At 37.5% G+C, this 24,010-nt stretch overlaps 1 protein-coding gene across 7 annotated transcripts in view; it reads left to right on the top strand.

The window, feature by feature from the left end:
• DTNB (dystrobrevin beta) overlaps nucleotides 1–24,010 on the top strand; it is a 351,017-nt gene that overhangs the window by 106,233 nt on the left and 220,774 nt on the right. For all 7 annotated transcript variants that reach the window (XM_036750795.1, XM_036750793.1, XM_036750796.1 and 4 more), the window contains 2 exons: nucleotides 12,084–12,189; nucleotides 20,185–20,351. In XM_036750795.1, the coding sequence (XP_036606690.1) occupies nucleotides 12,084–12,189; nucleotides 20,185–20,351 (273 nt within the window). The remainder of the gene's footprint in view (nucleotides 1–12,083; nucleotides 12,190–20,184; nucleotides 20,352–24,010) is intronic.

The raw sequence follows: 24,010 nt of genomic DNA, 5'->3' as shown, positions 1-24,010 counted from the left end.
AGACTATAGTGGTAAATTCCTATTAAGATTGAGAAAATTAACCAGGTGAGTCTGCTTTTATTAGCCTAAAATAAGGAATTAACAGTTATATGCTATTATAAAAGAGATGTAGTCAAATCAAGATCAGAGCAGAGATGAAAACAACTGAAGATAAGAAAAAAATTGGAATGGTAAATCTAAGAGCTGAATTTTTAAAAGGACATTGGAATTAATTATCTTTTTGCTGGGTGACTATTTTATCACTTGATTCCTTATTCTGATATGCAGTATCTTCATTTTATCATCTTTATCATATGGTATTTTTTAAATGATTGAAAAATTATGTTGGTAATATGATATTTTATAGCAAAGGCTGGATGACCATTTTTCCAAGATGTAGGAGAGATTCACTTCCAGTTTTGAGTTGGACTAGATGACATATAATGTAAGATAAACAATTATCCTAATCATTGAAATTACTAATGAACAATGAGTCGTCAGAGCAAAATCAAAAGAACTTAAGTCAGTTATTAGAGAAGATTATCCATCTCTATTGTAATCAATTGGGGCTCTAAAACTAAATGGAGAATTATTTACAAAAATATAAAATACTAAAATGTATAAAGGAAATTTATAGCCTAAATAGATCAATCTGAGAGAAATCTTTAAGACTTGTGAAAAGATACGAGATTTACATGGATTTACAAATAAATGCTGGACTGTTTTAGAATATAGAGAAAAATGATATGTTATTCAGTTCCTTTTATGAGGCAAATATAATATTGATACCAAAACCAGACAAAGACAAAGTGAGAGGAAATTAAAGACTAATGTCATTAAGGTAAATTGTACCAAAATGTTAGAACATAGTTGTACATTAAAAAAAAATCCATAATGACCAAAAAGGATCTTTTAACTGGAATGCAGGAATGACTTATTACAAGGAAAACAGTCCCTACCAAACATAACAAAATAAAATAAAAGATACACTATTATATAGCATTTATTTATGTTATAAATTCAAAACAGGAATGGAAGACTTTTTCTTTTTTTTTATTTTAAGAAGGCTTTTTCTTTACCATGATTAAAAGTATATTATAAAACTGCCAAGTAATTCAACAGAGAAACACTCATGTTCCAGTAGAAAGAAGTATCATATAATGCTCTCTGTACTTGCTTTTCCTATGTGACATAGGTTTTGAAATGTTAGCAGTAAGAATGGGAGGAGAGGAAGGAGGGGAACCACTGGTCCTATGATTTCATTTGTATAGAGACATTTCTTGGTGAGGTAACACCAGCCACCTTCCTACCCTGGAGGAGCCTCCACCTTGAGGCCAGGCTTTATCTCATTCACTCTTTGACTCACTGCAGTTTCCTTCCATCTTCTCACTAGCTACCTTGCTGTCACCTTTCTTGCTCTGCCTCTCTCTCCCTCTTCCCCCCCACCCAGCTGTCCTTTATTTTTCATCTTCCCTCTTTAGAACGCAAGCTCCATTAGAGTAAGGACTGTCTTATTTGCTAATATTTGTATCCCTAGGGCTTAGCACAGTGTTTGATCTCTAGGAAGTACTTAATAAATGTTTTTTCTATCTAGCTGTGGCCTTTATAGACTAAGGATCTTCATCCCAATTCACACTCACAACTAATGTGTCAAGCCACCCCTATCCCCAAGCAAGTCTATCCCTCCTCCTTTGGATTCTGGGGGTACCCTTAAGGCGTCAAGGTGATTTTTGTTAATGCTGTCAGCTCAAGGACACATTTTTGTGTGTTCTCCCCATTGTTAATCACCAGTGATTAGAATTCCATTTAACTAGTTAACATCAATTAGTTTTCACAAAGGGATATTTGCTGAGGAGATATAGGAAGACCAATAATGTAAATTTTCCCTTGAACTGGGGAGTGTTCTATCCCAAATCAGTCCTCAGTGATTAGAGCCTGGTTACATTGAACCTGGTAACATCAATTAGCTTTTTTAAAAAAAGTTTTAATTCAGTTTTGTTTTCAACTCCAAAATCTCTCCCTTCTTCCTCCCTCTCCTTGAGGGTTTTTCATTGAGAAGGCTGGAAAACACATACATTATGCATATGTGTAGTCATGCAAAATGAACTTCTGCATTAGCCATGTCCAGAAAAAAGAAAGAAAGAAAAAGAAAGAGCAGAAAATGTGCCTCGATCTGTACTCTGAGTTTATCAGTTCTTTTATCTGGAGATAGATAGCATGTTTCATCATGAGTTCTATGGGATTGTCATTTAGCTTTTACAAGGGAATATTTCCTGAGAAAATATAGCAAGAGTGGAAGCATAAAATATCCCTTGAGCTGGTGTGTGTGTGTGTGTGTGTGTGTGTGTGTGAAGTTTTCCATCTATCACCTCAGTCCCTAGGAATAATGGTCTCCCACATGAAACATTTGCAACCAAGCACTCACATCCCCAGTCTCCCTTCTCTTTGTAGCATGGCAGCTGCATGAACTGGTGCTTCAGCCACTGCTAGGTGCTTCCAGCCCTCTGTTCCTGCCTTACTTGGGCTCTGGCATGGATTCTAATGCCTTGATTTTCAGGTCTCTCTTCTGACACTTTGAAACTCAAAAGGTCATAACCATCACTAATACTTTTTTTTTCCTAAAAGCAAGAGAGAACCACCACAAGGAGACAAAGAATAGAGGCCCTATTCACAGGCCACGTTGTTGGACTGGGCATGGAAGAAGGCACTCTAAACCTACTTTGCTTTTGCAGAAAGAGGGCTCAAGGCCATTCTCTCACTTGGAGGATGCTCACTGCAGCATCCTTACCATCAGAGTAGGAAAAATGGCAAATTGTCTGGTTAGTGCTCTGTGTAAGCAATTTCAGTTTGAGCTCAACAGGGACTGTGTGTGCTCTGAATTAGGAAGCTGTACCTTTCCATTACAAATTACAAGTTCCCCATCCTCTTTCACATGTGTTGGCAACAGTCAGAGCACACTCTGCCTGCTCTGAGTATGAAGCTTCTATTGGTCAGGCTCCCTTTACATGTCTGTCTATCAAGGAAGATCAGTACCTCTCAGAAATTCTTTAGCCTTAGACATTTATTTTTTGTTCTTGTTTTTATTTTTTTTTAAAACTTAAATCCAGGATGGATGCCTGGTAAAATAAATTCCCTGGCAGAGAGATAATCTTTAACAATAGGCCTGAAATTGGGACCCCAGCCCTGAACTAGGAGGAAAGTTTCCTAATCATTTCCCTTTTTTGTGGTTGGAATTGCCTGTGGTATTTTACTACACACCCATATTACCCACAGATGGACACAGGGAAAGAGCCACATCTGGGTTAACTAAAGATTTTTGTGAGAAGTAAAATTGTTGTTAAGTCATTTTCAGTTATATCTGGCTCTTTACGACCCCATTTGGGGTGGTTTGCCATTTATTTTACGATGAGGAAACTGAGGCAAACAGGGTTAAGTGACTTGTTCCGGATCACACAGATAGTAAGTGTCTGAGGCGAGATTTGAATTTAGATCTTTTTGACTCCAGGCCCAGCACTCTATCCATTGTGTCACCTAGGTGCCAGAAGTAAAGTTAGGTCAGTAAAAACACAGCAGCAGTGTGATAAGCTGGTGGCCCATGAATAAATTATTGGAGTTAAGAAGACCTGCATTTGAAGTCTATATTTCAAAAAGTCCTCAGTGTTAATTGCCCAGATCTTTTAGAACTGGAAGGCAAAATGAAGATAGATTGATTCAACTGATCATGTCCTAAAAGAACCCCAAAATGAAAAGTTCCTGGAATTTCATGGCCAAAATCCATAGCATTCTTTTGTAAAGAAAAAAGTACTGCGAGCATCCAAAAAGAAGCAGTTTAAGTGCCAAGGAACCTTAACAAGACTTGGCAGTTTCTGCTATAAAGAGCTTTTATTATAAATACAATACAATATTTCAAAAGGCAAAGGATACAGGCTTACAACCAAGAATTAATTACCCTGCAATTTTGGGTATATTTCTACATGGAGGAAAAATAGACCTTTAATATAAGAGAGAATTTCAAGGGGTTTCTAATGAAAAGACTAGATCTGTGTAGAAACTGAAATGTAAACATGAATAAAGAGAAATCTATTCAGCTAAATTTATTTGAACAGTTTTAAGGGGTTGAAGTAGTGCTAACATTCTAATAGGAGGAGAAGAAACACATGTTCCTTCTGAACCTTGCCTTCAAGGTATATTGAAGGAATTAAATAGGAAGAACAAAGGTCTTGGGGTGAAGTAGTTTGTTATTTTTCTGAGAATTTTAAGATAGAAAAGAGAAAGGAGTAAAAAAGGAAATACAAGCATAGAAAGGATGAAAAAGGTGAAATGATTAATTCTCTTAATTGGGGTACATAAATATACCATCATGGAGGAAAGGGTCGGGGATAGGCATCAGATGAACCTCATTCTTATCTAAAATAGATAAAGGAGAATTGAAAATGCACACAGTTTGAAGAAATATATCAGACTCAACAAGGAAACAAACAGTAATCAGGGAAAGGGAGTGAAGATGGAAGAAATGCTGGAGGAGGAATGGTAGCAAGTAAAGCAAACTTCCTGATCTAGAAGAAGGGATTGTAAAGAAAGAGAAGAAAAAAAACCTAGAATCTAAGGGGGTGTCCACTAATTGGGAAATGGCTAAGCAGCTTGTGGAATATGAATACATTGGAATACTATTATGCTATAAGACATGATGAAGAGGACAGTTTCAGACAAACCTAGGAAGACTTGTATGAACTGATGCCAAATGAAGTGAGCAGAACCAGGAGAATAATTTATACAAGGACAACAACATTGTAAAGAAAAAGGACTTTGAAAGATTTAACTCTAACCAGTGCAGTGACCAACCTTACATATCCAGAGGACCCTGTCATATGAGGCATATTATTCATTTCCTAAAAGATAGGTGATGGACACAAGATGCAAAAAGAGGCATGCCTTTTTAGATAAAGCTGTTGCTTAACTATGATTATTAGCAATTTTTTTTTCATTCTGTTGGATGTTTAGTGGAGTGGAGAAGGAGGAGAGAGGGTTAGCAATAATTATGCCAAAAAAAGGGGATCAGTGAGACATTTATTTTTTAATACATAGGAGGGAATAGAATGAAGTTCAGAAGTAAGCACAAATACGCAGGATAGTTTTGAAATTAGTATGTGGAATTATTACATCCTTTTAAAAAAACAAGCACTATAAAATTGAAATTCATAGTTTCACATACAATCTTATTGTTCTTTGTGAAATAGTCTATTTTTGGTGTTTAAGTTTAGAAAAAAAATTAAAAAAAATACAAGGTAATACACTTTTGCTAGATTTCTGGATAAGATAGTGACATGAGAAATCCTAAAGAAGATCAGTACTTCCACAAATACTCCAGCAATGATCTAAAATGCAACTGAAGTTACAATGAATGGAAAAAAAAATAGTACTAAGCTTATTCATCCAGCCCAAGACTCTACAAGTATGGAAGTGAAGCAACCCAGAGAGGAATAAGACCTGGGACTTAAAGCTAGTGGGGTCTAGGCCATAGTCTGTCAGAGGAATGGGGGACAGAGGTAACCCTTGAAGATCACTCAGAGACAGGACTGGGCAGTGCACATATATAGGAACCCTTCACAGACACTTGAAATTGGAGCCCTCTTGGCCTTCGTCTCCTCTTTTGAGGAGAAAAAGCCAGTGTAGTGCCTGGACAACCTGTGTGCTGTACCACATTAGGAGATACAGCCAGCAGCTAATGGGCAGCCTGTGCACTGGTGGACCCTCTGAGAGGCATGGAACCAGTATACCTATTGGAAATACCAGAAAAGACAACATAACTGCCAGAGAGTTCCAGTGTGGGAGGCCTTGCACAGGCTTGTTGGGAGCCCTACATGGGAGAAAGTCAAATGCAAATTGGAGATAATTCACAGAGAAGACATAGAAAGGCCAGGGCCAAAAATCTGCTTTGGGACATGAGACAGTGGACCCAGAAGACAGGGATGATGGCAAAAGGTAGAGCGTAATCCTAACCACCCTTTCCAGATGTACAATAGGAGTGTGTCTTGATTAGAGAGGGGATAGAATCAAGCTGGGCTTGTCAACTCATCTTAGATTCTAGTAAGAAGTGACTTTAGCCTTATCATGAATTTCATTATTCAAATTTAAGGTAGAATTCTACTCAGAATGAGAGAGTTATAATTATAATTGTGTTGCATTAAAGCACTTGCAGGAGATTTTCAGCATCTGATTCTAAGTAGAACTGGGTACAGTGTTATGTTATAGAGGGCAAGCTTAGGAGAGTGGGGCTACAGTCTTCTGTGTCAATTCAAGGTTGCCTTCTAGACATTGAGGCTGGAGATATGAGTAAACAGAAAAAAAATTATGTAAGCAGCTAAAAAGAAAAAAAGTTTAAGTACCAAGAAACCTCAGTTGGGAACATTTAAGACTGTGCTATACAACTATGTTAAAGAAAAGAAAGTCTCAAAATATGATATTCCAAAAGACAAACAATAAAGTCTTACAACCAGGAAAAACCTGATCTTCAAGACTGAGTATAATCTCATGGGGTGAGGTTGGGCATGGTCTTTAGTGAAGTAGAGGATTTTGAAACATTCCTAATAAAAAGACCATACCTGAACTGAAATTTCAAGTATAAACAGCAGTCAAGAGAAACTTAGAAAAATGTATACATTTGATCAATGGGAAGGGGCTAAATAACCACTAAGTGCTTATTTATCTGTCATTAAAAAATATTTATTAAGGGTACTATGTGTACTATGCTGAGAATTCAAAGACAAAAGTGGAACAGTCTCTGTCCTCAAGGTTTACATTTTGACGGGGAGATATGTGTGTGTATACATATTTTTACATAATATATACAATTGAATACAAAGTAGTTATGGGGAGGCTTCATCAGGAGAGGCTTTCTGCGTAATTTGGTGCTTGTGCTGAGGCTTGAAAGAAATCAGGCATTTCAAGAGATGCAGGTGAGGCAGAAGAGCATTCCAAGGACTGGTAGACAAGCAGTGCAAAGGTATACATACAGACTGGAGACAACGTGTTGCATGTGCAGAAACCACAAGTGTACCACAATGGCTAGATCATAGATTATGTGGAGGGCATTACATGTAAGAAAGCTGAAAAGATGGGTAAGATTGTGAAGAGATTTAAATATCAAAAGCATGAGTATATATTTGATTCCTAGATTGTAAAGTTATTTAAATGTCAAACACAGGAGTTTGCATTTGATTTCCAGCATCTGGCTACATGCTGGGGACAAGACTTCTGCTTCACACCTCTGGCTTCCATGGCCTCCTGGACTTTTCCAATGTAGGCCTGTCCCAAGGCTAGTTTCTACTTCCTATCATCCAGGGCCTTCTTTAAGAAAGGCAAGACACCATTGCCTCCTGACTAAGCTCTCAAACTTCTTGCTCCTGGCTGCTGTGAGTCTGGCTTCCTGAGTCTTCATAGCATAGAGTATCACTACCTGCCATAAGGTTGGACCTCAGTGGAGGATCTCAGACATATTTCCTTCAAGGGACTGCTCTCCAACCACTGATATTTTGCCTGGGCTTAACGCTCAATGGTTAGCATACTTCTACTCCCTTGTATATCTCAACTGTTGATATACAAACATCTTAGGTCTTACTCAGTCCCCAACTGTGTGCTCTTTTATTCCCATTCACCTCAATCCTACACCTCTAATGTCTTGCTCCACATCTGCCTACCCCTTTTACTTTCCCCTCTTGAATGCCTGCTTCAAGTTTAACAAACTTTTTCTCATCTTAAATCTCGACCTATCTCACTGGCATTGACTAGTTAGCAGTCCTAGTACCCTTCTGCTGACACTGCTTCCCTCTCTACCCTTTCTAGTACTGATTATACTTGCTTTCATCACCTCAGACTGACTGGTTGAAGGCTGGGAATTGGAATTATCCTTGCTTCCCATTGTCCTTTTCTGACTGTCATCATTCAGCAAGGTCTCCTGGGAGGTTCATGCTCATTCAGATTCAAATTCCTGAGTCCAAATTTATCATTCAATCCAGATCCTGGTGGTTCTTATTGATCAATTCTCGTTTCTTCCTCAGTGAGGGGGCTTCAAAATATGTGTTAATACTCCTTCAAAAATCCTAAATTCTAAGTTCCTTAATCTGTCAGTTTCCATGAGCTCCTCTTCTCTGTCACCTGAGCTGCACACAGAGATGGTTATAGGCTTCATTTTGCCATCACCTACACAGTTTTTCTATTTCCATTTCAGGAAATCCAAAATTCTTTATCTGATAATTTTTTTCCATCATTCCATCTTTACCTATGCCTATTGACCTCTAATTCTGTTCTTCATTGTCACCCTGACCTCCATTCTCTCCGTCCTTCAATTCTTTCACAGACTATTGCCCCTGTACCCATTATAACTCTTCTGTTCTCCCTTGTTGAACCAATGCAACCGTATCTATTTCTTTTCTACTAAATTATACTCTTCCCTTCTCTATCTCGACCTCTCATTGAACCAACTCAACTATCTTCTACTTTTAAATCCTCTGTGTCCTTGTACTATCACTTATCACAATTTATCACATTCTAGCCCTGGATTACTCTCTCCATCCACCTCCTTCATTCCTTTTCACATGCAGCTGTCAGAAGCTGGAGGAAATCATGAAGCTGTGGCAGTTGGGTTCACTATAAATTTATGTTATATAATCTCAACTGACTTCTCACTGCAGCAAGGCAATCATTCTAGTCCTTCCTGCTCAGTTTGCTATCCCACTCTCTACAGCCACCGTTCCAAAGCTTTTCATTTCTCCTTAGATGTCCAGTCTCGCTACTTCCTCCACCCTTTCTGCTAAAGATCTTGCCTCTACACCACTAAAAAAAATTGAAGCTATTTTCTGTAACGTCTCCTCTCCCACATCACTCAGACATCTTCCTGCACTATTTATTTATTCTGTACTATCTTGGATGAAGAGATGGCCCTTCTCTTTGCTGAGGCCAACCACTCTATATGCCATCTTGATCCCATTCCTTCTCATCTTTTCCAACAGATTACCCACACTTTCATTCCTCTTCTTTTATGTTTAATCTCTCCCTACTTAATGGCTCCTTTCCTGCTGTCTACACATGAGCCCATGTCTCCCCGTTAGTCATCATCCCCTTTGCACAGCAACTGGGTGAATAGGACATCTGGACTTCCTACTCTTCACATCTCTTTCCTGTCTTTCTCCTGGGCATTTCTTTTCCCAGTTTGACCTTCCTTTTTTGTTTCAAGAACTTTGGCGCTCTCTAGCTCCTCTGGTACATCAAAGCATGTGTGCCTGAATTGCTGGAGGAGAGGCATAAAGTTTCAGTGTCTGCAAACCACATTTGGATGACCCAGAATCCTCTCTTCACAGCCATTTCCTTCACTTTCATCTATCTGAGTATCCCCAGCCTTCTTTAAAAATCACCTGTTTAGGTTGGGGGAAAACAAGTACTGTAATGGACCTTTTGATTAATCTAGCCATTCTACTAGGCAATTTGAAATTATGCTAATAAAGTGACTAAAGTATCCATGCCCTTTGATTTAAATAGAGATCCCTCTACCAGGCATAAACTCTGAGAAGATCAAAGATAAGAAGTTCCCCTATCCACTAGAATAGTTTTAGAGCCACTTTGTGTAGTAATAAAAAATGTGACACAAAATAAGATGTCTGTTTGTTGGAAAATGTATCAACAAAGTTTGGTACTTGAATTTAATGGAATATTATTACACAGTAAGAAATGGTGTGTACGAAGACTCCAGAGAAACATAAGGAGATTTGTAAGAACTAAGGCCACGTGAGGCAGAACCAGGAAAAAAGTGTGTAAAATGTCACCATGGTGTAAGTGGAAAGAACAACATTAATAAAAGAAGTAACTGAATGCTTTACATTTAGAATATTCAAGCTTGCCCCAAAAGAAGAGAGGACGAAATACCTTTGTATTCCTCCTTTGCTGAAGTGGGAGATAACTGGGTGTTTAGCATTGTATATACTGTTAGATTCAGTTGATGTATCAGTTTTGTTGAACTTTTTTTTCTCTTAAATTTTTTTCTTTATTATCAGGCATGGCTCTGTAGGGAGGGGAGGTAGAGGTCAACACACACTGCAGACACACATACATGTACACACACTCACACACATATTCCATCTAAGTGGTGCAGTAGATAATCGAGCATGGCACTTGGAGTCAGGAAGATTCATTTTCCTGAGTTCAAATTTGACCTCAGACACTTACTAGTTCTATGACCCTCGGCAAGTCATTTAACCCTGTTTGCCTCAGTTTCTTCATCTGTAAGAATGAGCTGGAGAAGGAAGTAGCTATATTATACAACTTTGCCAAGAAAACCCCAAATGGAGTTATAGACACAACTGAAATGACTGAATAGCTACACACACACACACACACACACACACACACACACACACATGGAAATGAAGATGGTGTTAAAAAAATATAGTCACAATTTCTTTTTTTCTCAAGAAGAAAAATTCTATCAGGGAGTGTTCTTGTGAATAGTTGTCTTGGACAGGCAGGCTCTCTGATCTCTAGGACTTGACTAAACCTTCTTAACCTTCTCCCTTATGTAAAATATTTGCAATTCCTATAAATTACATGGGGTACCCTGGGCTAGCTATAGCTTTAACCAATAAGCATTCATAAACTAACATATTACAGTTACAGGTAATGAGACTAAGCATATAGACCTTACATAATACATTAATATACAGCATCATATCAGAATTGCATAGAGCAATCAGATATTAGGTCACATGCAGAAATACAATTCATGCACATGTAACAAAGTTGTATAATATAGCACAAAAGAATTGTATAAACCAAGCATAGGTTATATACAACATATACAACATTACATGCAACCAGTCATCAATGGTTATTAACTCACTATATTTGTAACCTTTGTAATGCTAAATTTGTAATCACATCCCTTCTGAAGTATCATAAGTCAGCCTAGTCACTGGCAGAGAATTGTAGAATCCTTGGAGTTCCGAGCTTTAATTTTGTATCTCATTCCTAGTTTGCCTCTTCTTGTTTCTTCCTTCCCCTTCATGCTGGTGTCTCCAGCCTCCTTTCAGAGCTCTTACCTCAGAGAGGCCTCTGTACACTATTGGGACAGGCGGAGTGTCTCCAAACCCAGTGACTTGTGGGATTGAGGAGAACGAGAGAAACTCCTCATTTCTGAGGTAGTAAAAGCAGTCCATGTGCTACTAGGATATAAAGCCATGGTGGTTAACAGAAAGAACGCACTGAACTAGAGGCAGGAGGCCTGTGTTGTAATTCAGTCAATCAACAGTCGATCAATGGGAGAGGTTACAGCAAATTAAGCATCTGTTATGTGTGAAGCATTCTACTAGGTACTGGAGATACAACTACAAAGAAGCAAATAATTTTGATTCATAATGACCTTATATTTTCTATCTTGTTTTGTAATTCTGCCTCTGTCACTAACTTGCCTAGATTTCCTCTGTATGACTTTTCACTTTTATAAAATACAGGATGAAAAAGTGTGATATTTTATTATAGAATTTTTGTTAGGATCAAATGAAATATACACACACACATATATGTGTATATATATATACATACAGATATACACACTTCCCCCCCCCCCCATTTTAACATGTTTATTGCAACAGATACAATTTACATGACTAGGTTTTTTTTCCCCCCTCTTTCCCCTCCCACAACCATGTTCATCGGGCTATTTCCTTATATTTGAGCAATCATGTACTTTTAGCACACATACCCAGCAGTACTGTAAGTCTATTCTTACAGGGTACAAATGGAAATACATTTCAATAATTTATACAAACAAGTTGGTTACATGTATATATACCCATATATACCTATACACACATACATATAGGCATATACCATATGTATGTATGGTAGTATTTTGTTTTTGTTATTATAATTTCAAATGTAGTAAAGATTTGAATTGTTCTGGAAAAGAATTTAAATCTTAAAAGCCTAGTGCCTTGTAAATAGTAGGTTTTTAGTAAATGTTTATTAAATTTGATTAAATGTTTGTATTGGAGAGATATTTGGGAAAGGAAAAATATCGTTTCTGTTAAGGAAATTGTTTTCTGTTCTATTTACAGAAAAAGATAATGCTAAATATGTTTTTAGACACATTGATGGCTGATCCTCCTCCCCAGTGCCTTGTGTGGCTACCTCTCATGCATAGACTTGCCCATGTTGAAAATGGTAAGTAGAATATTTAATGATCTTTCTTTACTCTGTAAAAAATTGTATATGTTAATTATAGATAGGAACTTAAGTATTATAATGATGATCATGACTGACATTTGCTGTCATTTCATGATTTTAACTCTATAGTTTCTATTTTGACAAGCCTTTTCTTCTCAAGCTAAATCTGTAACTTTTAGGTACATTGCCACCAGGTGGTACTCAGGTACCATGGCTACATAGGCACATTTTTTTCTGGGCTTACATGGAGTGGCTTTTTTCTTGAGCCCACTTGATTTATCCGTGGATTTTCTACTCATTTTTGATGTCAGGAATACCTTTCTTCCTTAAAGCAGTTGAACTTAAAATCAAAAATACAGACATTTAATGGTTTTTTTGGAGAATTTTTAAGGATATAAGTGCCTCAAGGACAATTTGGTACTGTTAATGTTGGATTTTTTTTAAACTTTGCTTTTGTCAATCCACTTTTAATCTTAGGTTGGGAATCAAGTCTTTTCCAGCAATTTATCTTTAGTTTTTGGGTTTATTTCTCAAAGGTTCTTTATACTTTTTCTCTGATTTAGTCAGTGGTAGTTACTTCCTTAGCTAGGATGTTAGATCTTGTAAGTAAAGAAGATTTTGTTAGCCTTTTTAGGGTTTAGTTCCCAGGCTCCATGGCCGTAACAATCTCTAGTTTCCCAGTGTTAGATGATATTTCCCAGGTTCATGACTTGTAAACAGTCCTACTGCGAATGCACATTGAGATATGGGGGTGACGTAATATGATTTTTAAAAATTTTTTATCATTTTTATTTAACATTTTAGTTTTCAACATTGATTTCCACAATATTTTGAGTTACAAATTTTCTCCCCATTTCTACTCTCCTCCCCCATTCCAAGATGGCATATATTCTTATAGCCTCTTTGCCCAGTTAGCCCTCCCTTCTTTTACCCCCCTGCTCCATCACCTTTCCCATTACTTTCTTGTAGGGCAGGATAGATTTCTATGCCCCACTCCCTATATATCTTGCTTCCCAGCTGTATGCAAAAAACAACTTTTTTTAAGCATCTGCTTTTAAAATTTTGAGTTCCAAATTCTCTTCCCTCTTCCCTTCCCACCCATCCTCCCTAGGAAGGAAAGCAATTCAACATAGATCACACATGTATCGTTATGTAAAACACTTCCAAAGTGCTCATGTTGTGAAAGATTAACTATATTTCCTTCCTTCCTATCCAGTCCCCTTTTATTCACTTTTCTCCCTTGACCCTGTCCCTTTTCAAAACTGTTTGCTTTTGATTACCTCCTCCCCCTATCTGTCCTCCCTTCCATCATCTCTCCTTTTTTATCCCCTTCCCTTTACTTTCCTGTGGAGTAAGATACCCAATTGAGTGTGTATGTTGTTCCCTCCTCAAGTCAAATAGGATGAGAGTAAGATTCACTCATTCCCCCTAACCTTCCCCCTCTTCCCTCCCAACAGAACTGCTTTTTCTTGCTCCTTTTATATGAGATAATTTACCCCATTCTATCTCTCCCTTTCTCCCTCTCTCAATATATTCCTCGTTCACCCCTTAAATTTATTTCATTTTTTAGATGTCATCCCTTCATATTCAACTCATCCTGTGTCCTCCGTCTATATTCCCTTTAGATCCCCTAATACTGAGAAAGGTCTCCTGAATTACACACATCATCTTTCCATGTAGGAATGTAAACATAACAGTTCAGCTTTAGTAAGTCTCTTATGATTTCTCTTGTTTACCTTTTCATGCTTCTCTTGATTCTTATATTTGAAAGTCAGATTTTCTATTCAGCAATGGTCTTTTCATTGAGAAAACTTGAAAGTCCTCTATTTTATTGAAAATCCATCTTTTGCCTTGGAGCATTATACTCAGTTTTGCTGGGTAGGTGATTTTTGGTTTTGATCCTAGTTCCGTTGACCTCTGGAATATCATACTCCAAGCCCTTTGATCCCTTAATGTAGAAGCTGCTAGATCTTGTGTTATCCTGATTGTGTTTCCACAATATTCAAATTGTTTCTTTTTGGCTGCTTGCAGTATTTACTCCTTGATCTGGGAACTCTGGAATTTGGCGACAATATTCCTAGGTGTTTTCTTTTTGGGATCTTTTTCAAGAGGTGATCAGTGGATTCTTTCAGATTCTATTTTACCCTTTGGTTCTAAAATACCAGGGTAGTTTTCCTTGACAATTTCTTGAAAGATGATGTCTAGGCTCTTTTTTTGATCATGGCTTTCAGGTAGTCCAATAATTTTTAAATTATCTCTCCTGGATCTATTTTCCAGGCCAGTGGTTTTTCCAATGAGATTTTTCACATTGTCTTCCATTTTTTCATTCCTCTGGTTCTGTTTTATAATATCTTGATTTCTCATGAAGTCACTAGCTTCCACTTGCTCCAACCTAATTTTTAAGGTGGCATTTTCTTCAGTGGTCTTTTGGACCTCCTTTTCCGTTTGGCTAATTCTGCCTTCCAAGGCATTCTTCTCCTCATTGGCTTTTTGGAGCTCTTTTGCCCTTTGGGTTAGTCTATTCTTTAAGGTGTTATTTTCTTCAGTATTTTTTTGGGTCTCCTTCAGCAAGTCATTGACTTGTTTTTCATGGTTTTCTTGCATCACTCTCATTTCTCTTCCCACTTTTTCCTCTACTTCTCTAAGTTGCTTTTCCAAATCCTTTTTGAGCTCTTCCATGGCCTGAGCCCAATTCATATTTATCTTGGAGGCTTTTGATGTAGGCTCTTTGACTTTGTTGACTTCTTCTGGCTTTATGTTTTGATCTTCTTTGTCACCAAAAAAGGAATCTAGAGTTTGAGTTTGAGTCTGCATTTGAGTCTGAGTTTGTTTTCTCTGCCTGTTCATGTTTCCAGCCAACTACTTGACCCTTGAGCTTTTTGTCAGGATATGGCTGCTTGTAGAATAGAGAGTACTTGGTTCCAAGCTTTAGGGTCCAAGCACTGCTGTTTTCAGAGCTACTTGTACTCCACCATCATCCCAGGCTCTGTTACCTTAGCGCTCCTCCTCCCCCAAGAACTGCCCACCAGGACCGCAATACAGATCCAAGCAGGGCACAGCAAGAGAATCTGTCTTTGTGCCCACAAAGCGCCCCTTGCATTCCTGCTCTGATCCACTGCTAGAATCCTCCCACCATGTGAGACAGGGATTAGGGAAGCTGCTGAAGCTGTAGCTCTGGAAGCAGCCTCAGGAGTTTCCTGCTGCTGCTATTGCCACCACTGCATCACCTCCGCCACCCCCAGGTCTGGTGGCTGGACCACTCTGAACTCAATCTTGCAGTTTTCCCCTAACCTGCTTTTTGGCGTTTGTGGGTTGAGAAGTCTGATAACTGCCACAGCTCACTGTTTCATGGCCCTAAGGCCTGTTCTGGCTGGCTGATTCCGGGTCTGGTCTGTTGTGGCGTGGCCCATGCTGGGCTGTCTTCCGCTCTCAGCACCGTGGGATAGACCCTTCCCGGCCATCATCCAGGCTCTCCTGGGCTGGAGACCTGTTTCCCTCTGTTATTTCATGGGTTCTGCAGCTCTGGAATTTGTTCAGAGGTATTTTTACAGGTGTTTGGAGGGATTTGGGGAGAGCTTAAGTAAGTCCCTGCTTTCTATTCGCCGTCTTGGCTCTGTCCCCTATAATGTGATTTTTTTTTTTTACTATGCTTACACTGAACGATGATATTGCTAAAGTTAATTTGTGAGGCTGTTGCTGGCAATATGCCTTCTTTGTCTGTTGCATTGTAAAGCAAATGGGCACTGGTCAGTAATTGTGGAACCCATAGGGATTTGGGATTTGGGTAATGCACGGAGTAAGGCATGTACCTGCCTCAAGTGGCCCCTATTGAGGCTTCAGGGGTTTAGGGGACTGCACAGGCTGGAAAGCTGTGCCAGTCTCAACTGGCCCTGTTGAGACATAGGGGTTATTGCCCCTCCCCCTTCTTGCTAGCCCCTGCGAGAAGGGTGTTTAGAGAATGCTATTATAAGAGTTGGTGCTCCCATTATCAGCAACTTGCTTTGAGTAGACTAGAGTAAGGTAAGCTTATTTAACCCTTCATTATGACTCTGTTCCTGTCTTCCTGTCTGCCCGGATCAAGAGGGAAGCTGTGCTAGTGCTAGATACCTGCTAGTAGCCCTCCTGTGTGTTTACCTGTCTAACAACTGGCATAGTTAGTGTTACCTGGGAAGACTTAAATCAAAGAAAGGCCTTTATCTTCTCTACCTTGTTTCTTGATGCGACTATTCCTTCACTCTTCTTGCCATTGAAAAACATGGAAGACTCCTTGTCTGTTTTTTTTTCCACTAGAGAGATAGAAGTCCTTCCTCTCTTTTTTAAGTAAGCCAATATTGAGTAAAACAATATTTTAGCTTCCTTAATTAGGACTAGGTATAGCTAGTTTTGCACATACTTTGCTTAACCAACTGTTGCAGCTAGAAATAATGAGTTTTTCAAAACTTTGAATCCTTGAATCTTTTAAACGGATTGAACTCTTTGAATATTTTGTATAGATTTAAACTGGTTTCATGACTAGCTTATTAATTTCTGTTATCAGCAATACTTCTTTTAAAGTCTTCAGAATTTGTCATTTGTCTCATATCCAATTCATTTATAGGGAAGAAACATTATAATCAAATCATTCTGCATTCAGTGCTTCTAGGTAAACACACATAAATCTCAGCACTTTCGCTAAACTGTGGCACTTTGTTTTATGATGCCTTAGAATATCTTTTAATTATTTTTAAAAAATTCCCTTGAGTCATTTTTATAACTCTAATCTTAGGAATAAAGAATGGAATGAAACCGCAGTGATTCCATGTATTACCTACTAAATACATTAGCATTTACCTAAGTACTTAAAAATTTTTCTATTATGTGAAACAATTCCAAAACATGCTGTTTTCTTAGTGTTTTAAAACTTTAGAGTAATGGATAGGATGCAGGAAGGCCAGAGTTCAAATCCCACCTCAGAAATTTATTAACTGTGTAACCCTGGGTAAATCACTCAATGTCTTGGTTCCTCAGTCTCTTCATTTGTAAAATGAGAGTATTGGATTTTATATTTTCTAAGGTCTCTTCCAGCTCTAAATCTACATTTCTCACTGTATTCCTTCCTCCAAATTCCTCTCAGCAAGTCATGCATTATTATAAAGAATTTTAAAGGAAGAAGAAAAAAGAAGTTCAGCAAAACTAAAAAGTTTGATGTTGTATGCAATGTTTCACAATGTCCCCCATCAGTGGTCTTCCACCTCTACAAAGAAGTGAGGGGAGATTTATTTTCATGTCTCTTATTTGGGGCCAGGTTTGGTCATTATAATTTCATAGTATTACATTTCAGTTATTTTGGGTTTTTTTTGTTCTTTACATTTACATTATTGTGATCGTTGTGGATTTTTTTTCATGTTTTTGGTAACTTCACTTTGAGTCAATTCATATAAGACTTTCCATACTTTGTATTATTTACATTAATAATTTCTTACAGCTAAGTAATAATATTTTATTACTTTTATATTCTATAATTTGTTTAACCATTACCCATCAATGAGCCTTTATTTTGTTTCCAGTTCTTTGCTTTCACAAATAGTGCTGCTATAAATATTTTGGTGTTTAAGGGAGAATGTTATTTTTTTTGCTAACCTTCTTGGGATATATTCCTAACACTGTAAGCTCAGGGTTAAAGGATGTGATCAAATGAGATAATACTTGGAAAGTGCTTATCACTATGCCTGGCACATAGTAGGCACTATATAAATGTTATTATTGTTGCTATCATTATTATTACCCGGATATTTTAGTCACTCTGTGTGTAGTTCAAAATTGCTTTCTCTAGGGTTGGACCAATTCACAGCTCCACCAAAAATGTATTGAACTCTTAAATTTTTGGAATTTCCCTCACCTGCTCTATTCTTGAAGAGACTAGTTTTCCTAGAGAGAATATAAGTTCTAAACGTATGGAGATTAGATTGAATTACAATTCTGTTCATCCTTGCTTTGCATGTTAGATATATTCTTAAAAAAAACTCTGCAAAGCTCATGTTTGTATAACAAATTGTACTTTCCTGTTGTCTTCCATTATATGTACTTAGAGATATGATCTTGTAGGAAACAAATTTTACTAACAGTTAAATGTTTAATTAGAACCTTCTATCACAGAAGTATAGCTTACTATGTAGGTATTGTATTGCATATTATGATGTGACCTCACCACCCAATGAATTAATGGCACCTGAAATATATCATAGTTTAAGAGAGAGCTGGGGAGGGACACCAATAAAGTACATTAATCTTTTAAAATCCCTGGAGGTCTACACTGGAGCAATCTTACTGAATAGGCACTGCACTGTAGAAGGTGCCCTGCTCCTGTGTCTCTGTGTCCCATGATGTGGGGAGAAAGTAACAAGTGGTGGTATAACTCCACCCTCCAAGCCTCCCTGTAATTGCCCATTTGTTGGTGTGGAAATATTTTTCTTGGTTTTGGTCATGCATATAATTTTCATTTGCAGACTACTTGTAATATAGGTGTTCCCAGTCTTCTTTTGTATAGAACTGTCTCACTTATAGTTATAACTCAGTCATAGTTATAACATTCCTAGAGGGCAACAGTAAATTTGAAAATGGAATCTTAGTTATTCCTTTCATCTTTTCCATTACTCTATTCTATGTTATTCTAGCTTTCTGAGACCTAGGTTTTAGCCTAAAGAAAGAAAACGTTTGTATGAGTCTATAATTTCATCAAATTTAATAGAAGAATCAGGTGGATATTACAGGAATAAATCACTCACCCAAAGTTAGATATAATCATATGTCATAAAATTGAATTGGCTTCTCATATTTTCCTGACCACAGAAATATGCCTTGGCTCTGAACTTGAATTTATGAATTATGAATTTATGAATGTGGATTTTTAAGGAATATTGAAAAGTAAAGAACATTTTAATTTTTATATGTTAGCTTCAATTCTGTTCACAATTTTGAATGCTAACAATTGAATACGCGGTGTTCTTTGTCAAAAGCTAAGCACAAAATGGAGACTCTTGATTGAAATGTGGATGAAGATTCTTTACAGAGAGTGAACAAGGCAGAAAATGTAGCTTCATGCCTTTGAGAAGTTAAAGTACCCTATTTCTTGATATTTGAATAGCCTCAGTAGTTTTGGTCTTTTTTTAATGCCTATGTGAATGTGATTTCTTTTGAAAATATTACTTTGTATTTTACATTATAGACAGCTCCCAACAATCAAGTGTTATGAAGAAAAGAGGGGCTTCTGTTTTATAGGTGGGGAAAAGTAGTGAGGTAAAGAGAGATTAAGTCACTTGCCTAAAGTTGCACAGGTACTAACTAGTAGAGTAGGAATTAGTGCTTAGGGGCTCCTGACTCCCAGATTCCATTCTTCATTCACTCACAAGAGAATTATGTTTTGATTTTTAAAAATTGTTTACTCAAGGACTTTCAGAGATCCAGAGAGGCCTGGGCCATTTCTAGCTTTATAGACCCCTAGATCAGAGGTGGGAAACCTGAGGCCTTGAGGCCACACATGCCCTTCTAGATCCTTCAGTGTGGCCTTTTGACTGAATCCAAATTCATTTGGATTCAGTCAAAAGGCCACACTTAGGGATAAAAGCCACATGTGGCCTCAGGACCTCCCCACTCCCCCCGAGGTATAATAATAGTTATTATTATAATAAAAATGAAGATACTTTTGGGTACCCAATTTTATTCTCATGTAAGATGTAATTTGAAATGTATTTTAAAAATTTAACATGTTTTTATGTACAAATGTACTAGTTACTATTTTAACTAAATTTAATATTAAAGAAAGATATTTCAGATAAAAGAAAATATGAGGAGGAAGAAGATAGAGAACATCATAGCTGGCTTTCAGTTCTATTTTAGATTCAGTCATTGATTTCTTTTGTTAGTTTCAGCTCTTCCATTCTGTCTTCATTCACTTAAATAAACAATGTTTTTCTCTTTCTCTTTACCCCACCCTTTTTGCTTCCATTCTCCAAGTCTTCCATCCGGTGGAGTGTTCGTATTGCCGATGTGAGAGTATGATGGGTTTCCGATATAGATGCCAGCAGTGCCACAACTACCAGCTCTGCCAAAACTGCTTTTGGCGGGGCCATGCCAATGGGCCTCACAGCAACCAACACCAGATGAAGGAACACTCCTCTTGGGTAACTTCACCTTCTATTTTTGCCTTGAGTCTTTGCTGAACAAATGTCCAGAAGCATCCAGCTTTTAAATAGCCAGATATTGCTAGTAGTTTAATAAGTACTTGGCACATTAAATCTTCCATCTGTAAAATGAGTAGATTGGTCACCCTTTAGGTTCCTTCTCGGTGTTGAAATCCCTTTATCTAATACAGTAAACTAGAATGCCACTAGTTTAGAAAAGACTGCTTCACTACTTGTCTCTAAAAAGATTGATAGGTAATATGTGAAAACTCAGATAGAAGGTGCATTTTTATATAAAGAAAGGTCACAGAATTTTAGAGTTGGAAGGAGCTTCAGTGGTCATCTAGGCTGAACTAGATCTGAAAAAGAATCCCTTTTGCATTCCCCAGCCAAAGTTTAGCCAGTGAAATGAGACATAAAATTAATTTCTTTCTGGAACAAGAAGTATGAGGCTTTTTTAATCTTTTGAAAATTGAGTCAGAAAGATGGCCCTCAAGATATTTGGACATCTAATTTAATTCAACAAGCATAATTTCTAGCTTTGGGTAGGCATTAAAACATTTTACAGTATAAATTCTGGTCAAGTTTTCTTTGTATCTTATATAAAGTTGAAATTTTAAAAGAATTTAATAAACTAGGTAGATTTTTGCCTTCAGGCAAATGTAAAGGTACTGTACTCAGGTATGTACAGTTCATATGAGAGCAAGGTTCTTAAATCTATGTAGCTTACCAGAACTCATCTATCAGGAATCCTCAGTTAACTAGAATTTTTTTCTTTTCTTCACTTGAATGACAGTTAAAAAGAAAAATTTATGAGGCCTAGGGCTACTAGGATAGAATGTCATATGGATTTTCAGATATGATCATTCAATCAGATTCTTTTTTAAAATTGTTTTCCTTTTTCACAAGGGAGGGTTCATTCTGGAGGGTGAATGGAAAATGATTGTGATGTAAAGAAAACGGCATAAATAAGACATTTTTCAAAAAAATGTAACCAGTTCAAAACAAGGGTAAAATATAGTAAACTTCCAGAATATGCCCTAAAATCAATACAAATTTTCTGTGCCTTTTTTGAAGCAATGATAAGACCAGTCATGGTTATAGATTCTTTGAGGTGGAAGGGTCTTTTTATGATCTATTTTCAGTTTTTTCTTTTTTGTGGGTTTTTATTTTTTTGAGGGAATCTCTGACTTCAGTGGTTAGAAACACCAGTGAGGAATTTCCCTTCATCAATGCAAATTAGCAAATGCTATGCAGCTTCCTCTTAGAGAATTGCTTAAGGGCATTGAGAAGTTGTGTTGATTATATGATAATCTTTAGAAATCTCTTAGTGCTGTGAGAAATTATGTTTAAAAGTTTAACTGAGGTTCTACAAGATGCTAAATTACCAAAGAAATAATGTTTTATGTACTTGTTAGGAAAATGAACTCATGCATTTTACTTTTAAAAACTTTGTGATGTTTTAGTTTGATAAAATACAAAATTCCCAACAAACAGTCACACTCTTATGAAATGTACTCTGCATTCCCTAGTGAATAATTGCAGTTGATTTATCCAATGTGAATTGGAAAGTGGGTTGTGTTCTTTAAATTGGATGGTAGTGATGCTAATGAAAAATACAAATTAGAAAAATTTCTAGTACCAAAGATTTGGGAAAATTTTTTAATTTGGGAAAAGTTTTTAATTTACACTTTAGAAGAACACTCTGGGTTTGGTTCACTTTATTTTATGTATTATGGCAGATTTTTAAGTTAAAAAAAGACATGTAATACTTTATTCCTACTTTTCTGAGCTGTGTAGGAATTTATTTAAATTATATATATGTATATATGTTTTTTAATCAATAAAAATCTACTTTATTTCTCTCTTTCTTCCAACTTCCTCAACTATCCCTTATCAATTGAGAATGAAAGAAAAGCAAAACCCATGTCACAAACATGTTTAGTCAAGCAAAACAAAGTTTTGCATTCGTCATGTTCTAAAAATTATGTCTCTTTTGTCCTCTGAGTGATTCACCACTCCATTAGGAGGTGGGTTGCTTGCTTCATTGTAGGTTCTCTGGAATCATGGTTTGTCATTGCACTTATCATAATACCTAATTCTTTTAAAGTTGTTTGTTGTAATGTTGTTTTCGTTGTAGAAATTATTCTCCTGGTTCTGTTCACTGTATTCTGCATCAGTTCACCTAAGTTTTCCCAGGTTTCTCTGAAACTATGACTTTCATCATTTCTAAAATCGTGTGTGTGTGTGTGTGTGTGTGTGTGTGTGTGTGTGTGTGTGTGAGAGAGAGAGAGAGAGAGAGAGAGAGAGAGAGAGAGAGAGAGAGAGAGAGAGAATGTATTCTTTCTTCCTTTGACCAGGTCAAATAAGAGTGAGGTTCAAGTGTCAGCTGCTCCTTCACCCACCACCTCCTCCTCCTTGTTTGTATAAATTGCTACTTATGCACCCAGATAACATGAGATAATTTTCCCTAAGCTTCTTTTTCCTTCTTCCTCTAGTATATTACTTTTCTCTTCTCTTTCCATTCTTCTAAGATCACAAAGATAGAACGATTCCTAGGTCTTTTCTTCTTGGAGTCTTTCTGTGACCCCTGAAGGTGATTAGGGGTCAGAGAGAACACATGAATAATATCCCCATATTTTAATGTTAGCAGTGTATTTTTGCTTAGTCTCTTATGATTGAGTGTTCATGTTGGCCTTTTTATATTCTTCACTCCTATGTCTACCCAGCTCTGTACTTTTTTGCATTAGGAAAGATTGGAAGTCTTCTAATTAAGGTTCCAATTTTTCCTCTGTATGATTATAGTCAGTTTTGCTGGATCGGCTATTCTTGAGTATAAGTCTATATATCCTTTGCCTTCTGGAATATTATATTCTAAGCTTTCTGCACCTTTATAGTGGTGGCTACTAGCTTGTGTGTGATACTACTATATACGTCTGGAGAAATGGTCTGGGCTGGTCCTTTTGCTACTTGTTTGGAGGTATTATGTGTTGTGTCATTCAGGATCTCAGGGACAGCTCAGGCTGGGACCTGTAAGTTTTCAGTATTCCCAAAGTGATCTGATCTAGGGCAGAGTCTGATTGTTGCTTCTCTGGTCTGAGTTCAGTAAGTTTCTGATCTGGGTTTGGGTCTGAGCAAAGTAGATGTTGCCGGACTCAACCTGTATTGCCAGGGAGGAAACTGCTGGTTCAGAGGGATATACCTAAGGCTTCCATTTGGTTTGTGATTCCTGCCCTGGTTATTCTTAGGGTGGCTTTAGAGTGGGCTAGAAGCTGGACTCTGTTCTGCTCTTGGGTTGTGAGCCACACTACTGCTGCTTGCTTTGGGACTTTCTCCTCTTTTGCTATACTGCCTAAGGCCTGATACCACTGTCTACCCTAGAATGCCACCCCTGGGCAAGGGTCCCCCTGTCATCCATGGGTCTGTGACTTGGAACTTGGTAGTGAGCAACAGAGCTGCCAGGTGGCACCAGCACCTGTTCTGCTTGAAGAACCCTAGCATATATCTGAGACATTCTTTTGCCCTGGAGCTCATCCTCTCCCTTGCTCTGGGCTGCTGCATGTATCTAACCAGATCATATGGCTAGTATTTATAGACCTCAGTCTCTTTCCATATGATTCCCTGTGCTGGAAAAGGGACTTACAGATTTTTTCCTGGGT

The sequence above is a fragment of the Trichosurus vulpecula genome, chromosome 3 (genome assembly GCF_011100635.1).
Source record: "Trichosurus vulpecula isolate mTriVul1 chromosome 3, mTriVul1.pri, whole genome shotgun sequence".
NCBI classification, from domain to species: Eukaryota; Metazoa; Chordata; class Mammalia; order Diprotodontia; family Phalangeridae; genus Trichosurus; species Trichosurus vulpecula.
Note: the sequence above shows the minus strand (reverse complement) of the source record. Positions and strands in the feature narration are given on the sequence as shown.